At 37.3% G+C, this 14,771-nt stretch overlaps 1 protein-coding gene across 1 annotated transcript; it reads left to right on the top strand.

Annotated features, from left to right (window-relative positions):
* Positions 1-9,444: 9,444 nt before the first annotated feature.
* Positions 9,445-13,806, top strand: LOC138327862 (inhibitor of growth protein 1-like). The gene is made up of 4 exons (XM_069274288.1): positions 9,445-9,720; positions 10,263-10,466; positions 11,010-11,206; positions 11,851-13,806. Exons 1-4 carry the CDS (start codon positions 9,579-9,581, stop codon positions 12,139-12,141), a joined length of 834 nt encoding a protein of 277 aa, XP_069130389.1. The 5' UTR covers positions 9,445-9,578; the 3' UTR covers positions 12,142-13,806.
* Positions 13,807-14,771: the final 965 nt, after the last annotated feature.

The following is a 14,771-nucleotide window of genomic DNA, read 5'->3' on the forward strand; positions in this document are numbered from 1 at the left end:
CTGAATGACTTTTTGTGAATAACTAGGAGGCATAGAGACCTCATATTGGGCATGTAGCATGCTGGGATGAAAGACCTTTAATTGCCTCCATTCAAGGTCACAAGGGTCAAATAGGCTTAAATCTTTAAATTACTTGTTAATGATTAAAACACCTAGAGTATTGATTTTGGGCCTGTAGCAAACTAGGATCAAGAGATATAAAATTTGTTAAAATGAATGACCTTGACCTACTTTGAAAGTCAAAGTCATCAACTATATCAGAAATTTACTGCTTCAACTAAGGAATTCCTTGTATCGTCACTACTGTATGTTGTGACTATGTTGTTTTGTACCAAGAGTCATCTGACCGTTCAGGCCCTTGAGGCTCTTGTTATTTTTTTCAAGTCAGTTTACTAGAATACCCTCTCTGCAGGTGCTCTCCTCTAGACCCCTTGCTCTGTGAACAACTAGAGATACCTAGTGGCCCCTTTGATCTTTTGTGATGTATCAAGGGGGTGAACCTTGTAATCTGTTCACCAGTATGAACAAATAGCCCATTGCTATCGGCAGTGTTGCTGTCCTTGTGACCCAAGAGAAGACAATACATGCCAGTTGCTGCTATCTAAAAACTTGGGAATAAACTAAAAATCTAAAGTCTCTGAGTAGTTTTAATGATTATGTGTTGAACTAACTCGTATCTCCTTTAACTCGCGAGAAGAAACTAGTAATGTTTTGTTATGTTGACAGATAAATTAAGCTACACAACCATGGCTCTCCATGCACGTAATGGTTCCTTGCTCTAGACATAGGGTTAAAGTTTTGACTCTTCCTCCGGGTGGCCATCCTCGATACTCCAGGGGTTTGATCACTTACGATCTCTACACCCCTGGACTATCTCATAGTTAAATGAAGGCAGCTCAGGTGAACAGATCTGAACCAATCACAGACCTACTAAGATTTCCTTTGAAGACTACAGAGAGAGCGACACCCAACTTCAAAGCCACGCAGTCAACCACAGTGTACCGTTATACGGCTCTTTTGTTTTAAATCAAAGGACTTACTACCTGTTCTGTTCTGTTGCCTCCACTTTTACTACGAGATAGTCCAGGGGTGTAGAGATTGTAAGTGATCGGAACCCCTGGAGTATCGAGGATGCCTGGTGGCAGGGATGAACTATTGACCCATTGCCCTATATGGCTGGGTGAACTATTTATGCCATGGTCCAGGTAACTGGCATTTGACATTTTCCTTCGAATAGTGAAGTGAACTATCGACCCTTTCCTTGGGATGGCTTGGGTGAACCTTTTGAAATGTTGAAAGTTGAATAGCTCGAATAAACTATAGTAATGTCATACTTTGGGATAAAAAAGTGCTATGTACAATTAAATGTAATTGCACTTGTAATTCCATGTATCATGAATCATCATGAAATTTCCAGGCATTGTTGTGAACTTTTGTCTTATAGCTATTCCTACGTATAGCTATTCCTTGCTCTCTGAATTGCAGCTCCCATGGCAATTTTCGATTTTTTGGACAGTGTGAACAAGTGGCACCTCGCTCTCTGGTTGGTCTGAGTGAAATATACCATCAATCCCATTATCTTTAGACCACCTGCTCCGTAAGTAACTGTAGAATGAGCAAGCAACATGGTGTCCTCTGAGACTTCGGTGAACTAGCAACCTTGTGTTATCTTGAAAGATAGGATGAACTAAAAGTGCATCGGCTCTTTAGACAACTAACTCTAATGGATAGTGTATAAATTGGAAAAGCAAAGTCGACACCATTGTTTGCAAAATTTGGACTTCAAGGATCACGCGTTCTGTATATCCGGGATAAACTGAAGCGAGCCCTTTCTCCCTGAACTGTTGGGATGACAGCTTCTGGAGGTACTAGAACACTGGACACAGACCCTTGACAACAACAACAACATTGATGTTATTTATTTGGATTTTAGTAAAGTCTTTGACAAAGTGTCCCATAGACTCATCATACACAAATTAAAATCCTATGGAATTGGAAGCAAAATTCTGTCATGGATACAACAATTTCTGTCGGGACTACAACAAAGGGTTACTATAAATGGAACAAACTTCAAAACCAAAAAAGTAAAGAGCGGTGCACCTCAAGGAAGTGTACTCGGGCCCATACTATTTCTAATTTATGTCAACGACATCCCAGAGGTAGTGAATTGTGTTACCAAACTATTTGCGGATGATACCAAATTGTATTAAAAAATCAACACATTACAGAACTGTGAAGAGCTGCAGAGAAATATTGACACGATCTCAGATTAGACTGACCTCTGGTTAATGAAGCTAAATAAAGAAAAATGCAAGCATATGGAAATTGGCAATATCCCCATTAACAGACAATATACCATAAAGGACGGTGACAACAGAATACGACTTGGGAAAACCAACAGTGAGAAAGATCTGGGAGTCACAATAGATAATACCCTGAAATTTACAAATCAAGTGAACAAAGCTTCATCAAAGGGAAACCAAATCATGGGTATCATATTTAGAACATTCACATATCTTGACAACCAAACCTTTAAAACACTGTAGAAGACTCTGGTTAGACCTCATTTGGAATACTGTTCTGTCGTCTGGTCTCCCTGGATAAAAAAAGAGGTACACAAAGACTCGTTAACCTTAAAGATCTCTCCTATCCAGACCGATTGAAGACCCTGGGTATCCCAACACTTGAATATAGAAGACTGAGGGCCGATATGGTGGAGACCTTTAAAATAATCAACAAAATCGATATTGTTACCAGTGAGAACATGTGTACTCCAATTAGACACACAGGTACAAGAGATCATAACAAAAAAATCTACAAGAAACATTTTCGTCTCAACTCAGCAAGAAATGTTTTCAGTAACAGGATAGTGGAGTCCTGCAATTATCTCCCTGTTGAAGTGGTCAATGCTGAGAACCTGAATATTTCCCAAAAATAGACTAAACAAGCACTGGAAAAACCACGCCACGAAATTTTTACCATCAACCTAGGAAAGACAGTATATTATACATAAACCTAGGACATACTATTAAGGATTTTAAGCAATCACTTTAAATATTTTACCATTATTGTAAATATCACTATACATCTTTACAAGCCTTTTGTGGCTTCCCAATGATGTTGGACTGATGAGAAACTGATGAGATGAGATAGCTGCCTCTTGTTCCCTGAACAGTTGGAATACAGAAAAAATATTTCGTGTCCTTCAAGTTTCATTCTAAGTAAAAACGGCAGATTTTACCAAACTTGTGTATGTGTTTAGTCCTATTTAGGGCGTAGACGGTTTAGATGGTGGAGAAAAGTCGGAGTTAACCATCATTTTAAATGCGATTACAATGCTCATATAGTGCGCATTATGTAAAGCATAACGCATCATTATGCATCTGTTAGTGTTATAACGCGAAAAACGTTTTAAAATCGTTGAAATGTACACGTCATATAATGCGGTGTTTTGGCACCAATTTTACATAAACGATATCAATTAACTTTAAAAGACACAAGTTAAAACAACTTATGAATTCATCTTCTTGCAAAGTAACTCTCGACAGAAACATATATTAAAGAGATTTGCTACTCTGCCAATTTTACGATTGGCAGAATACTTCTGTATGTGCTTAGGGTTTTAAGACATACTCTTGAATAGTTATTACAGGATAATAGCAGAAATATATATACATATATTATATATATTTCTGATAATAGCTTTGATACGTTACAAAAGTTCAGTAATTTTCAGAAGGTATGAGTACGATTTTGAAAAAAAAACAACTTACGTACTAATAATCAAAATGCACTTCCGATTTTGAATTGCTTATTTCCATGCTTATAAAATCATATTAATCGGGACTGATCATGATATGATGTTTAAAAACTTTGTATTGACGAAAAAATATCATCTTTAAACTAAAACAGACAAAAGTAGTTAGCCAAAGGAAATACAATGTAGAGCATACTGGGGTATTATCGACCTCCGTGTATTATCGACCATTTTTCTGATTAAAACTTGATTTAAGTCTTAATGAGCGTTATCTTGTCATTCAATCGTTTTCATCACGTAGACCATTCCTTTCGGAATATCATGCTTTTTCCCTTACATTCCTGGGAGTCTTGAAACTACGATGAGGTCCGATTGATCGAAGTGTTTTGCAGCGCAATATTCAAAATAACGAACCGTTATAGGAGAATTTAAGAGGTAAGATAAAATCAAATATGCTTGTTTCAAACTGTATTATCGTTTACAGCTTCAATTTTGTGTTCAATCAGTGATAACTGACAGGTATTTTTGAAATATTCAAAGAAAACATGGGCAGGTAGATCAGATACTAAAAAATAGAAGGGTCGATAATACCCTGACGAAATCACAATCTCCGTGTATTATCGACCGTTGGCTAGTGACACAGATTGTACTGCGCAACATATATATACAATGTATTTACTACAGTTAGTATCCGGTGAACATTGGTGTAATGGTTAGCAAGGAATAGTTTTAGTAGGTCTCACGGAGGATTCAAATCACGCCGGTTAAATTTTGTTTTTAATTTTCTTCCCTTTTTTCTCAAGGAGAGGTCCACTACAAATCCGAAACAAATTTTTAGTTTTAAAATTGGAATTGAGATTGATAATTTTGCAGAGACGTAAACTACAATGTATATATTTTAGCTTCAGTTTAATAATACATTTATTACCATCCTTTTCATTTAATTAAACAATGTTATTTTTTTAATAATTCGGGTCATAATTATGATTCCCAGCATCGACCTAATAAATTATATTTATAAGGACACGGTAGTTGACGATCACTGCACCAGACGGATAACTAGCGACATCAAGTTGAGATTACATTAGGGGGCGTTTTTCCGTGTTGTAACCTCATGCTAGCCCATCAATTTATATTTTTGTGTCTTAATATCGTTTTCAAAGACTTGTTGTGCGGTGGTTTTCCCTGGATACTCCGGCTTCCGACAAACTGGCACGTCCTTAATGAAAAGGACATAAAACATTTAAAAAAAAACTCTTTTTTTTTGTAACGGGGCTCATCACAAGGTGGCCTTTGATTTATTGATATATGTGAAAACAATTACAGCTATAGAAATTTAAGATAAAGAATATATTCGTTTAATTACAATTTTCCTTTAGTACAGTTAGTATAATAATTTGATACTGAACGTTCCAAAAAATTTTTTTAATAATTACAAACTGTTGTTTTGCCTTCGTGTTACATATTTATCAAGAACTTTGTCTGCATGTAGAATATAAAACTATTTATTTTACAACAATTGCGAAACAAGCTACACAGCTTAAATAAATCACTCTATTTGGATCGGATGGAAGAGCGCGAGTGTGGTCTTACTGTGCGAGGAAACAAGAGTACCGGGGAAACCCACGTGATCGGACAGGTGACCTCTGACATGTCTGCATGTACATGTACATGTACCAGTATACGAAATATGTTTAAATCTGTGAATTTGTTCGGATAGTTTGACTGATGTTGAGCGAATTAAGACAAAGAGATTTTGTGCATGTGTTTTACTGATAAAAATATTCAACGTTTTAGTTTAAATTTTACTTTTCAACTTTATTTTCTCTTTCTCTTAGAAATGGCATCTCAACTCTCTGTGAAGAAGAAAAGGGTTCAATACTCGCCTGAAAATATGGCCTTAGCAATTGAAGCTGTAAGAAACGGGATGGGGAAATCAATGGCATCTAGGACATACTCTGTTCCTAAAACAACCCTTCTAGACAAGCTGACAAACAGGGTCCCTTTGGAACTAGCCCGAGATACTCTGGCCCTAACACCAGACTTAGACATTATGACAGATAGATGTCTGGTTTAGGGCCAGAGCGCAGTAGTACTCGAAAACCTGGAATAAGCCGACACCGTTTGGTATCGGGCCAGGTACTCTCCGATTCAGCTACTTACAAAATATTACCACCGAGAATCGCCAATTACCTTGGTCTTTTCAACAAATGAATAATTTTATCTACTCATAGCCATCCATTTCATCACCATGCACGATCTATTGTGCCAACACAGTAGTTTCTTTTCCGCAACTTTAAATATCCCTCGTCATCGTCATCATTTTCTCGTAGCATGCAAATCATCTTTAATCTCGACGGATTGCTATATTTGGGTAGATATGATATTCATTTGTTGAATAGACTAAGGTTAGTGGTGCTTCTCGGTGGTCAGTCTGAATCGGAGAGTACCTGCCCGATACCAAACGGTGTCGGCTTATTCCAGGTTTTCGATTACTACTGCGCTCTGGCCCTAAACCAGACATCTATCTGTCATAATGTTTAATAAGTCTGGTGTCAGGGCCAGAGTATCTCGGGCTACTTTGGAACCAACAAAACCTGGCCCGAAGCCTGTGTTAACGAAGGCAGAAGAGAGCACTCTGGTAAATTACGCCAACCTCATGGCGGAAATAGGGTATCCTATAACCAGGAAAGAACTGTGCTTTGAGGTTAAACGAATTATGGATCTGGATGGAAGGAAAACACCATTCAAAGACAACTTGCCTGGGTATGACTGGTACACGGCATTCATGAAACGCCACTCCGAGCTGTCGGAAAGAATTCCACAGGCACTTGGACACGAGCGCGCTGCAATTTCAATACCAATGGTACAGGCGTGGTAATGATGGCCTTTTTGTCTTTTTGGAAAAAGAAATTCAAAACTGGGAACTTCTTATTAAGAACCCAAGACGGTTATTCAACGCCGACGAGTCCGGGTTTCCTTTATGCATGAAGTCGGGCAAAGTTTTATCTCAAACAGGCGCAAAACATGTTTACCAAGTCGTGTCTAACAGCAAACAACAAATTACTGTTATGGCACCTTGTATTCACTATTGCTCTCGGGGGATTACCGTTCGTCTCCAGTTTTAATTTGTAATCGCCGGGGACAACTGATTTTAGAGAGATACGGGGATATAAAGAGTTTCCCTTTCCCGAAGCAATATTATGCTCACTCCGGCTTAATAATTGGATTATTGGACAGTGTACTTTTCCTGAGCTTTCTGGTCCGTGTTCGAACAGATTTCGTTGAGGAAAATGAACATTGAAAAGTCTGTGATTCTGTCTTTGTGTACTGCCACATTACTCATATGACTGGGAAGCAGTCCCCCAAAGATTTAAGTAGGCTGAAAACATAATATTCTTTACTCTGCTTTTGCCAACCTCTACCCATGTAATGCAGGGCGTGATACAGACGTCTTTTCTCACCAAATTAACTACATCCTTTGAAGGAAAAAGGAAATGTCAAGCAATGGCAAATGGATAATCTTGGAAAGGCTTTCACAAAGTATGACTTCCCAAAAGTCTTCAAGCAATCTTGGGAGACATGTGCCACACTTTCTAACGCCGCCCATGCGTTTAAGCGTTCAGGATTATTTCCCTTAACACCAGAAGGCATAGACCAAAGCAAATTGGGTCCTTGCAAACTTATCTCCAAAGAAAAATTAGAAACCAAAGAAAGAGAAGCAGAAGAAACTGATGACGGGGATGCAGGTGCCAATGACATCAATTTGAGTGATGATAGGCCTAACGCTGTTGCCTTGTCTTGTCAGGCAAAACACTCAACCACAAACGACAAGGACTGTGACAAAGAGAACGTTATTGTTCAACGTGATATTGCAGAAACCACAAACAACAAGGACTGTGACAAAGAGAACGTTATTGTTCAACGTGTTATTGCCGATGTGCATGTTTCAGCCGTCGTTGGGAATATGACACGCAATGAGCATGCCGTATCTGCAGCGTTCCAAACGCTTGTGATTCCAGAAATTAAAACAGGAAAAAACAAGTCAAAGCGGAAAAAACTGCCAAAGGCTTTATCCGGACATGAGGCACTTGAAATGTTCAAGCAGAAAGAGGAAGAGAAAATTGAGGAGGAACGCAAAAAGAAAGAAAGGGCTGAAAAGAGAATTGAAAACAAGCAAAAAAAGGAAGAAGAAAGAAAAGCTAAGCAAGAACGTGCAGAGGAACGAAAACGAATTAGAGAAGAAAAGGAACAAAGCAAAAGAGCATTAAAGCGATCGTGCAAGAAGCTGTTCGACACGGATAGTGAGGAGGAGTTTCTTGAAGACTTCGAGTCCGACGCCGATTCACATTTCTGCCCTGGCTGTCAGTCGACCGGTGGAAGAGTGTCTGAATGGGTTGCATGTGTTACATGTAGTTTGTGGTGGCATATTCTGTGCAGCTCCGATATAACCTTGATCAATCTCCATCGGGAGGCTGATATCGAGGCGTACAGGTTTACATGCGACTTCTGCAAATAAGACCTTAAGGTCGGACAAATGCGACAGGTTCTTTACTAGGCCTACTTGAAATGCCGAAAATATCAGTTCTTTCGCTCCTCAGTTTGTGTTGATTATTCAAGAATTTATTTTATGAACAGAAGATCTAAATAAATTTATTATTTTTGAATTGAGTTGTTTTGTAAAATAGATATTTTCAAAAATAATAAAGGTTATTGGAGCATCTTTATAGTTGGTCGATAATACCCGGATGTGGTCGATAATATACAGTTGATATATCTGTGTGACCTTGAAGATTTTCTCAAAGTCATAACATTTGTATGCATGGAACTGATGTAAAACGATGCATCTTAAATGAATTTATCGGATCAGTAATGTTTGTTTGTGGTGCTGTAATACATCGTTTCATTATTGTGAATTCATACTTAAATGGTCGATAATACCCCAGTATGCTCTACATATAAACCGGAGGTCCTCGATACCCGGGGGTGACTCTCACTGTCGTTATATCTACCTCTGGGAGTATATCATAGCAAAATTGAAAGTAAAAGAAGACTCCTTTGATTTATCTTTATAAAATAATCGCATAACGGTACACTGTGATTGGTTGAGTGACTTTGAAGTTGGGTCACACCCTCCATAATCTTCAAAGGATGTCTCTGCAGGCCCGTGATTGGTCAGGTATTTTTTCGCCTTAACTGCTTTCAATTTTGCTATTAGATATCACGTCAGTGATAGTAACCCTTGGAGTATCTTAAGTACGTGAAACTTAAAACTATTGATTACCAAACTTTCGTCATTCAATTTTTTTGTAATTTAATGTCAAATAATGTAAATACAATTTATTCTGGCAAAATATAGATTAAGGTTACAGCCCAATGGATAAGGCTAAATAAATCGATTCAGCCAAATAAAAGAAAACAGTCATCAAAATACCTTTTGAGACAGTCCCCAATGATCTCCCATTCACTTCCGGTCTTGTTCATGAAGGATAAACGTCAAGTATTTCTAATATCTTTAAAATGTAAACATGATTTCTTTCCATGTATATAGATTCTTTTATTTTGATAAAATCTGTTTAGTTAATATATGGTTTCATATCAAAATGGCCAACAAATATTAATTCAAAGATAGAACAAAATAGCACAACCCCTTGGTGGACCCCATTTTCTGATCTAGGTCACCTGTGTCACAAGGAGGCTTGCTTTCAAGACTCGGGAGGGAAAACATGTAAACTAATGTCCAAACAGTCGTGCATCCAGCAGTGCTAAACTGTATCTAGGGTAGAGAATTTGTTACGATTTGAGACAAAGTACCGTGAAGATGTCGATGTTGAACCAGGCTGCAGTGGAGGCCCTTTGCTCCGCCACTTATCTGGAGAACTATTTAGACACGATGGAAAATCTACCGGATGACTTACAGAAAATCGTTACTCAGCTTCGTGAACTCGATATTCAGTGTCGAGGTTTGTATACATAGATTATTCTTAAATAATGACATATAATCAGATATTTCAACGTGGCTATGTTTCCCCTTGATAGCGGAACAAGCCGTCCGTACATTTCGTGTGTAGGCTTTGGCAGTAGTCATGTTACGTAGGCCTTCATTTTCTGTCGGTCGAGTTTAATTTTAGACGAAATCACGACCTTTGTGACAATACGATTGATATTTTTATTCAGGTTAAGTTAAAAGTCAGAAGTTAATGCATGTTCATGAGGGAATGTTTATTTATGATTGTGAGAACCTGTTGGAAACATTCGTCGTCTGACGCCTCAACAATAAATACAACCACTTCCGGTTCAAATCTATTTTTAGTAAACACGTGTTATCAGCATAGACTTTCATTTTATCCCCATTGAATATTTTCAACCATATGCATTTGCACACTAGTTTTATTTTGTTAACCAATGGGAGGAGTAAATTGGTCAAAAATGATTTATTGAGACCCTCCATTTTGGCTTGCTACAAAGCACAACATTTGTTAATATTGTTTAATGGCATTTGCAGATATTCTCCAAGACATTGACAACCACCAGGAAGTCTATTGTAAGGAAGCAGAAGGTCCGACAAAGAAAAAGGCTCTTCTAGCAATACAGCGGGCACTCATTAAATGTCAGGAAATCGGGGATGAAAAGCTCCACCTGATGGCTATGATAATCGAACATATTGATAACAGGGGGAGACAACTTGAACAAGATAGAGAAAATCTAGGTAAACCAAGGATTAGTTGGTATTTTCCCAAAGCATAACCCTCTGTTACACTCTGAAACTCTGCCTATCTTTAGAGATGCTTATTTTTAATTATTTTTTCCCTTGTCATTAATTGAACAAATTTTGAAACATAAATTGTTCATACCCATCAGTAATTAGTATACCCACCAACAATAAAACTAAGCTTTTTGGAAGAAAAAAAAGATGTTATGTGATGACAGGTACTTTTGTAAGCCAAATGGTTATCTGTATGTTAATCCATTTATCTCTAGTAGACACATTCAACACTCTTCTTATTTCATAACTTGAACAGTTTATTATAAAAATTTGACAGTAAATAAGTTATATTTAGTGAAACAATTTGATGCTGCATTGTTTCAGGCTAACGTGCAGATGTATTACAGTACATTGTATATTTAATTTATTGAGTAGTAGAAATAGCACATTATTATTACACTTTTATTAGATCCTATGTTTGGAAAAGATTGTATATTTAATTTATTGAGTAGTAGAAATAGCACATTATTATTACACTTTTATTAGATCCTATGTTTGGAAAAGAAACAGAAAAAGAAGATAGGGTGACACCATCATCATCAACAACAACAACATCCAACTCCACAACGACGACATCTAAACCTGTTATTCAGCACACAGATCCTAAACCAGAGAAGGTAGCAGTGAAACGACAGCGACGACAAAAAACAAGTGACACCGTCATTAAAGAGGAAGAGAAGAAGGTATTGACTGCTGTTGTTATCACTGTTCATTTCCTGAAGTTCTTTGTGAAAGTACTTTTGCCAGTGTAGTAATTATTCAATTCTATTACATTTAAATATAAATTAAATATATTATTTGTTATACTGCTATCAGAACTCTACATCTAAACAATGTAACTCTACAAGCTATCATATCCGTGACTTTCATCTCCAAAAAAAAAACCCAAAAAAACCCGGCTGAACAAAGTCTTGACAAAGCTTGAAATTTGAAAGTCAAATTAACGTTTACAAGGGTCCAATCAACTTTAATAATTTGAAATGAAAAGTACCGTTATTCAGGTATACATGGAAAAAATAAATGAACTCTGATGACAAACATACCGTTTGTAGAACGAATATATGTTTAATGGTTTACATAATAATTACTTTGCTCCATTAGCAGTAATAGGCACCAATTGTAGCTCTAAAGGCGACACCATTATCTGTCAAAAGTCTTTTGAGCTACAATATTGCAGCTGTACTGCTTTCACTCTTGATGGTGCGTGCTCATCAGAATGAGAAAAGATTCATTTTCAAAGAACAACTCAAGGTATTCTGTTATATATAAATACAGTTTAAATAATGGTAAGGAAGCATGGTTTTGTATGTAATAATTTATGTTACAGCAAGAAGAAAAGGAGAAAGTGCCTAAGAAGAAGAAAAAACGAAAGACAAAGAAAGAGAAGGACCAGGCTCCTACGTCCCCTATCGAGCCTCCCATTGATCCGGATGAGCCTACGTATTGTTTGTGTGATCAGGTGTCGTACGGAGAAATGATCGGATGTGACAATGACGCCTGTGTTATTGAATGGTTCCATTTTAACTGTGTTAATCTGGTCAACAAACCTAAGGGGAAATGGTACTGTCCAAACTGTCGCGGGGACACAAGCAAAGTTATGAGAAAATTTGACAAATGATTGTTTTATTTATGTTTATTTGAGTATGATGAAATTTATATTTATAAGATGTTGTTTTCTGCTGAATTGAATCAATTGATACAAAGAGAAGGTCTTTATGGCGACACTGCAATGGCTGATCAACACCTCAAGTGCTCCGTGTTTCGCTATCCTGCAATGAAATAATGTGTTCTTGGATCTCGACTGGTGGTGTCTGCCTTGCTAAATCAAATACGGCCAAATTATGGACTTGATGAACTTGGTTGGCAACATAGATAAGTTGTTACTTATAATGAGAGGTCAAAGCAGTTGACATAGTAAAATAATGTTTCTACTGTTGTGACCACAAAATGTATGTGTCATCGTTTATGTACATGTGATTTTACAAGTTGGTAGCTATTTAAAGTTAAAATGATGATATATAATTATTGAGGACGGTGCCCATCAGAATAAATTGGGTTTCACAGACACAATGGTTGATACTACTATTCAGAATTCCAAATTTTAGCCCCAATTTCTTTGATAAATAATATGTGTACATGACCTAATGCGAACTTTAACAACTTACCCGATTTGATTTGTCATTATAATTAAAATACAATAACATCTCTCTTTTTGACAAAGCTTTCAACAGTGTCAATGTTGCATGTTGTGTCAGAATTATTGGCCCTAGCTCCACTCAGCCCCACAGGAGATATTTCATTACTCAACAGTCATTAATTCTTTATTCATATTAACTCTGCCTGATCTGGACTCTGTCCATTCTATCCATAGAAAGGCTCTATTCCTTCTCACTTGTCCATTCTATCCATAGAAAGGCTCTATTCCTTCTCACTCAAAGTACATTTAATGGCATGAACTGGCATTGGTCTCCAGTTCTGGTTGACTGTACCGCAGTGACTTACATACAATAATGTAATTATGAGCATAGATATTAAACTATAAATTAGCCTTACATTCTTACCCATCTTCAATCCTCCAGGGGTTACTATCACTGTTACATTCAACCCTGGACTATTTCATAGTAAAACTGAAGGCAGCTCAGGAGAAAAAACTGACCAATTACTGGCCTTCAGAAATTTTTGAAGATTACAGAGAGAAACACCCGACTTCAAAACAACACAGTCAACCAGTGTACAGTTATACAATTCCTTTGATGTACATCAAAATATCAAATTACCTGTGATTTCTGGTGCCTTCAATTTCACAATGAGATAGTCCAGGTGTGGATATAATGACAGTCATAGTAACCCCTGGATTATGGAGGATGATTTTTACCAAATCAAAAAGTAAACAAACTTTTGTATGATTCCAGTTTAGACAGAGTTCACTCTATTTATTTACATTTTTTTCATGATTTTTAAACTGTTAACTTTCCATTTATTATTTGTTGTGAGATTACAATTTTACTATTAAATACTGCCATGGTTGGTTGACAAACAAGCAGTAATAAGGTCCATCGAGACATTGGTCCAGTGCCAAGTGGGTGATGAACTTTTTCAGTATATTGGTCAATAGACATTGATACAGGACCTTCATACTGCTGTGAATGAAACTCAACCCTACTAAGCACCTCACTACAGGGGAGTGTTTTGAGTGTAGAACCTCAAACATACATCTGTATGTAGTATCGCCTGTACCTCTGATGCATTGATTGTTGATGGAATAAATTTTCATACATGTGTACTGACAGATCTTGCTATTTTGTCATCAACTGTTTCATTTTAAACAGAAAGAAAGCTGCTATCATCTTGTTAATACAAAGTGACTAGTTACATCTGATGTTTTTGTCCATATCAAAAATAAAATGTTCATTTTCGCATACTTGGAATGAATATGTTGCCAGTATAGCTATGATTCAAGAGTATTTAGTATGAATAGACAACTTTAAATTGTCAACTTCATCACTGGGACTTCAAAGTTTTTTGAAATACATAAATGTACTGTAGTCGTCGTGTTTCGTCCCTCGTCGTGCACGGTGCGCTGTGCGTTAACTTTTCACATTTTGAACTTCTTCTCAAGTTCTACCAGTGCAATTTTGCTGAAACTTACATGAAATGATCCTGACATGGTCCCCACAAAGTGTTGTTATTTTTCGGGTTGATCCGAAATCCAAGATGGCCGCCACAGCCGCCATATTGAAAACATATTTTAAACTTCTTCTCAAGTTCTACAGGTGCTATTTGGCTGAAACTTGCATGAAATGATCCTGACATGGTCCCGACAAAGTGTTGTTATTTTTCGGGTCGATCCGAAATCCAAGATGGCCATCACAGCCGCCATCTTGAAAACACATTTTGAACTTCTTCTCAAGTTCTACCAGTGGGATTTGGCTGAAACTTGCATGAAATGATCCTGACATGGTCCCGACAGTGTTGTTATTTTTTGGGTAGATCCGAAATCCAAGATGGCCGTCACAGCCGCCATCTTGAAAACACATTTTGAACTTCTTCTCAAGTTCTACCAGTGGGATTTGGCTGAAACTTGCATGAAATGATCCTGACATGGTCCCGACAGTGTTGTTATTTTTCGGGTATCCGAAATCCAAGATGGCTGCCACAGCCGCATCTGAAAACACATTTGAACTTCTTCTCAAGTTCTACTGGTGCTATTTGGCTGAAACTTGCATGAAATGATCCTGACATGGTCCT

Source organism: Argopecten irradians, chromosome 7 (genome assembly GCF_041381155.1).
Source record: "Argopecten irradians isolate NY chromosome 7, Ai_NY, whole genome shotgun sequence".
NCBI lineage: Eukaryota > Metazoa > Mollusca > Bivalvia > Pectinida > Pectinidae > Argopecten > Argopecten irradians.

Excerpts from the sequence above, each read along its gene's own strand:
- LOC138327862 (XM_069274288.1), top strand. The coding sequence starts at position 9,579 with ATGTCGATGTTGAACCAGGCTGCAGTGGAGGCCCTTTGCTCCGCCACT. Across the intron at positions 9,721-10,262 it reads ACTCGATATTCAGTGTCGAG|ATATTCTCCAAGACATTGAC; the intron begins GTTTGTATACAT and ends TGGCATTTGCAG. Across the intron at positions 11,207-11,850 it reads TTAAAGAGGAAGAGAAGAAG|CAAGAAGAAAAGGAGAAAGT; the intron begins GTATTGACTGCT and ends TTTATGTTACAG.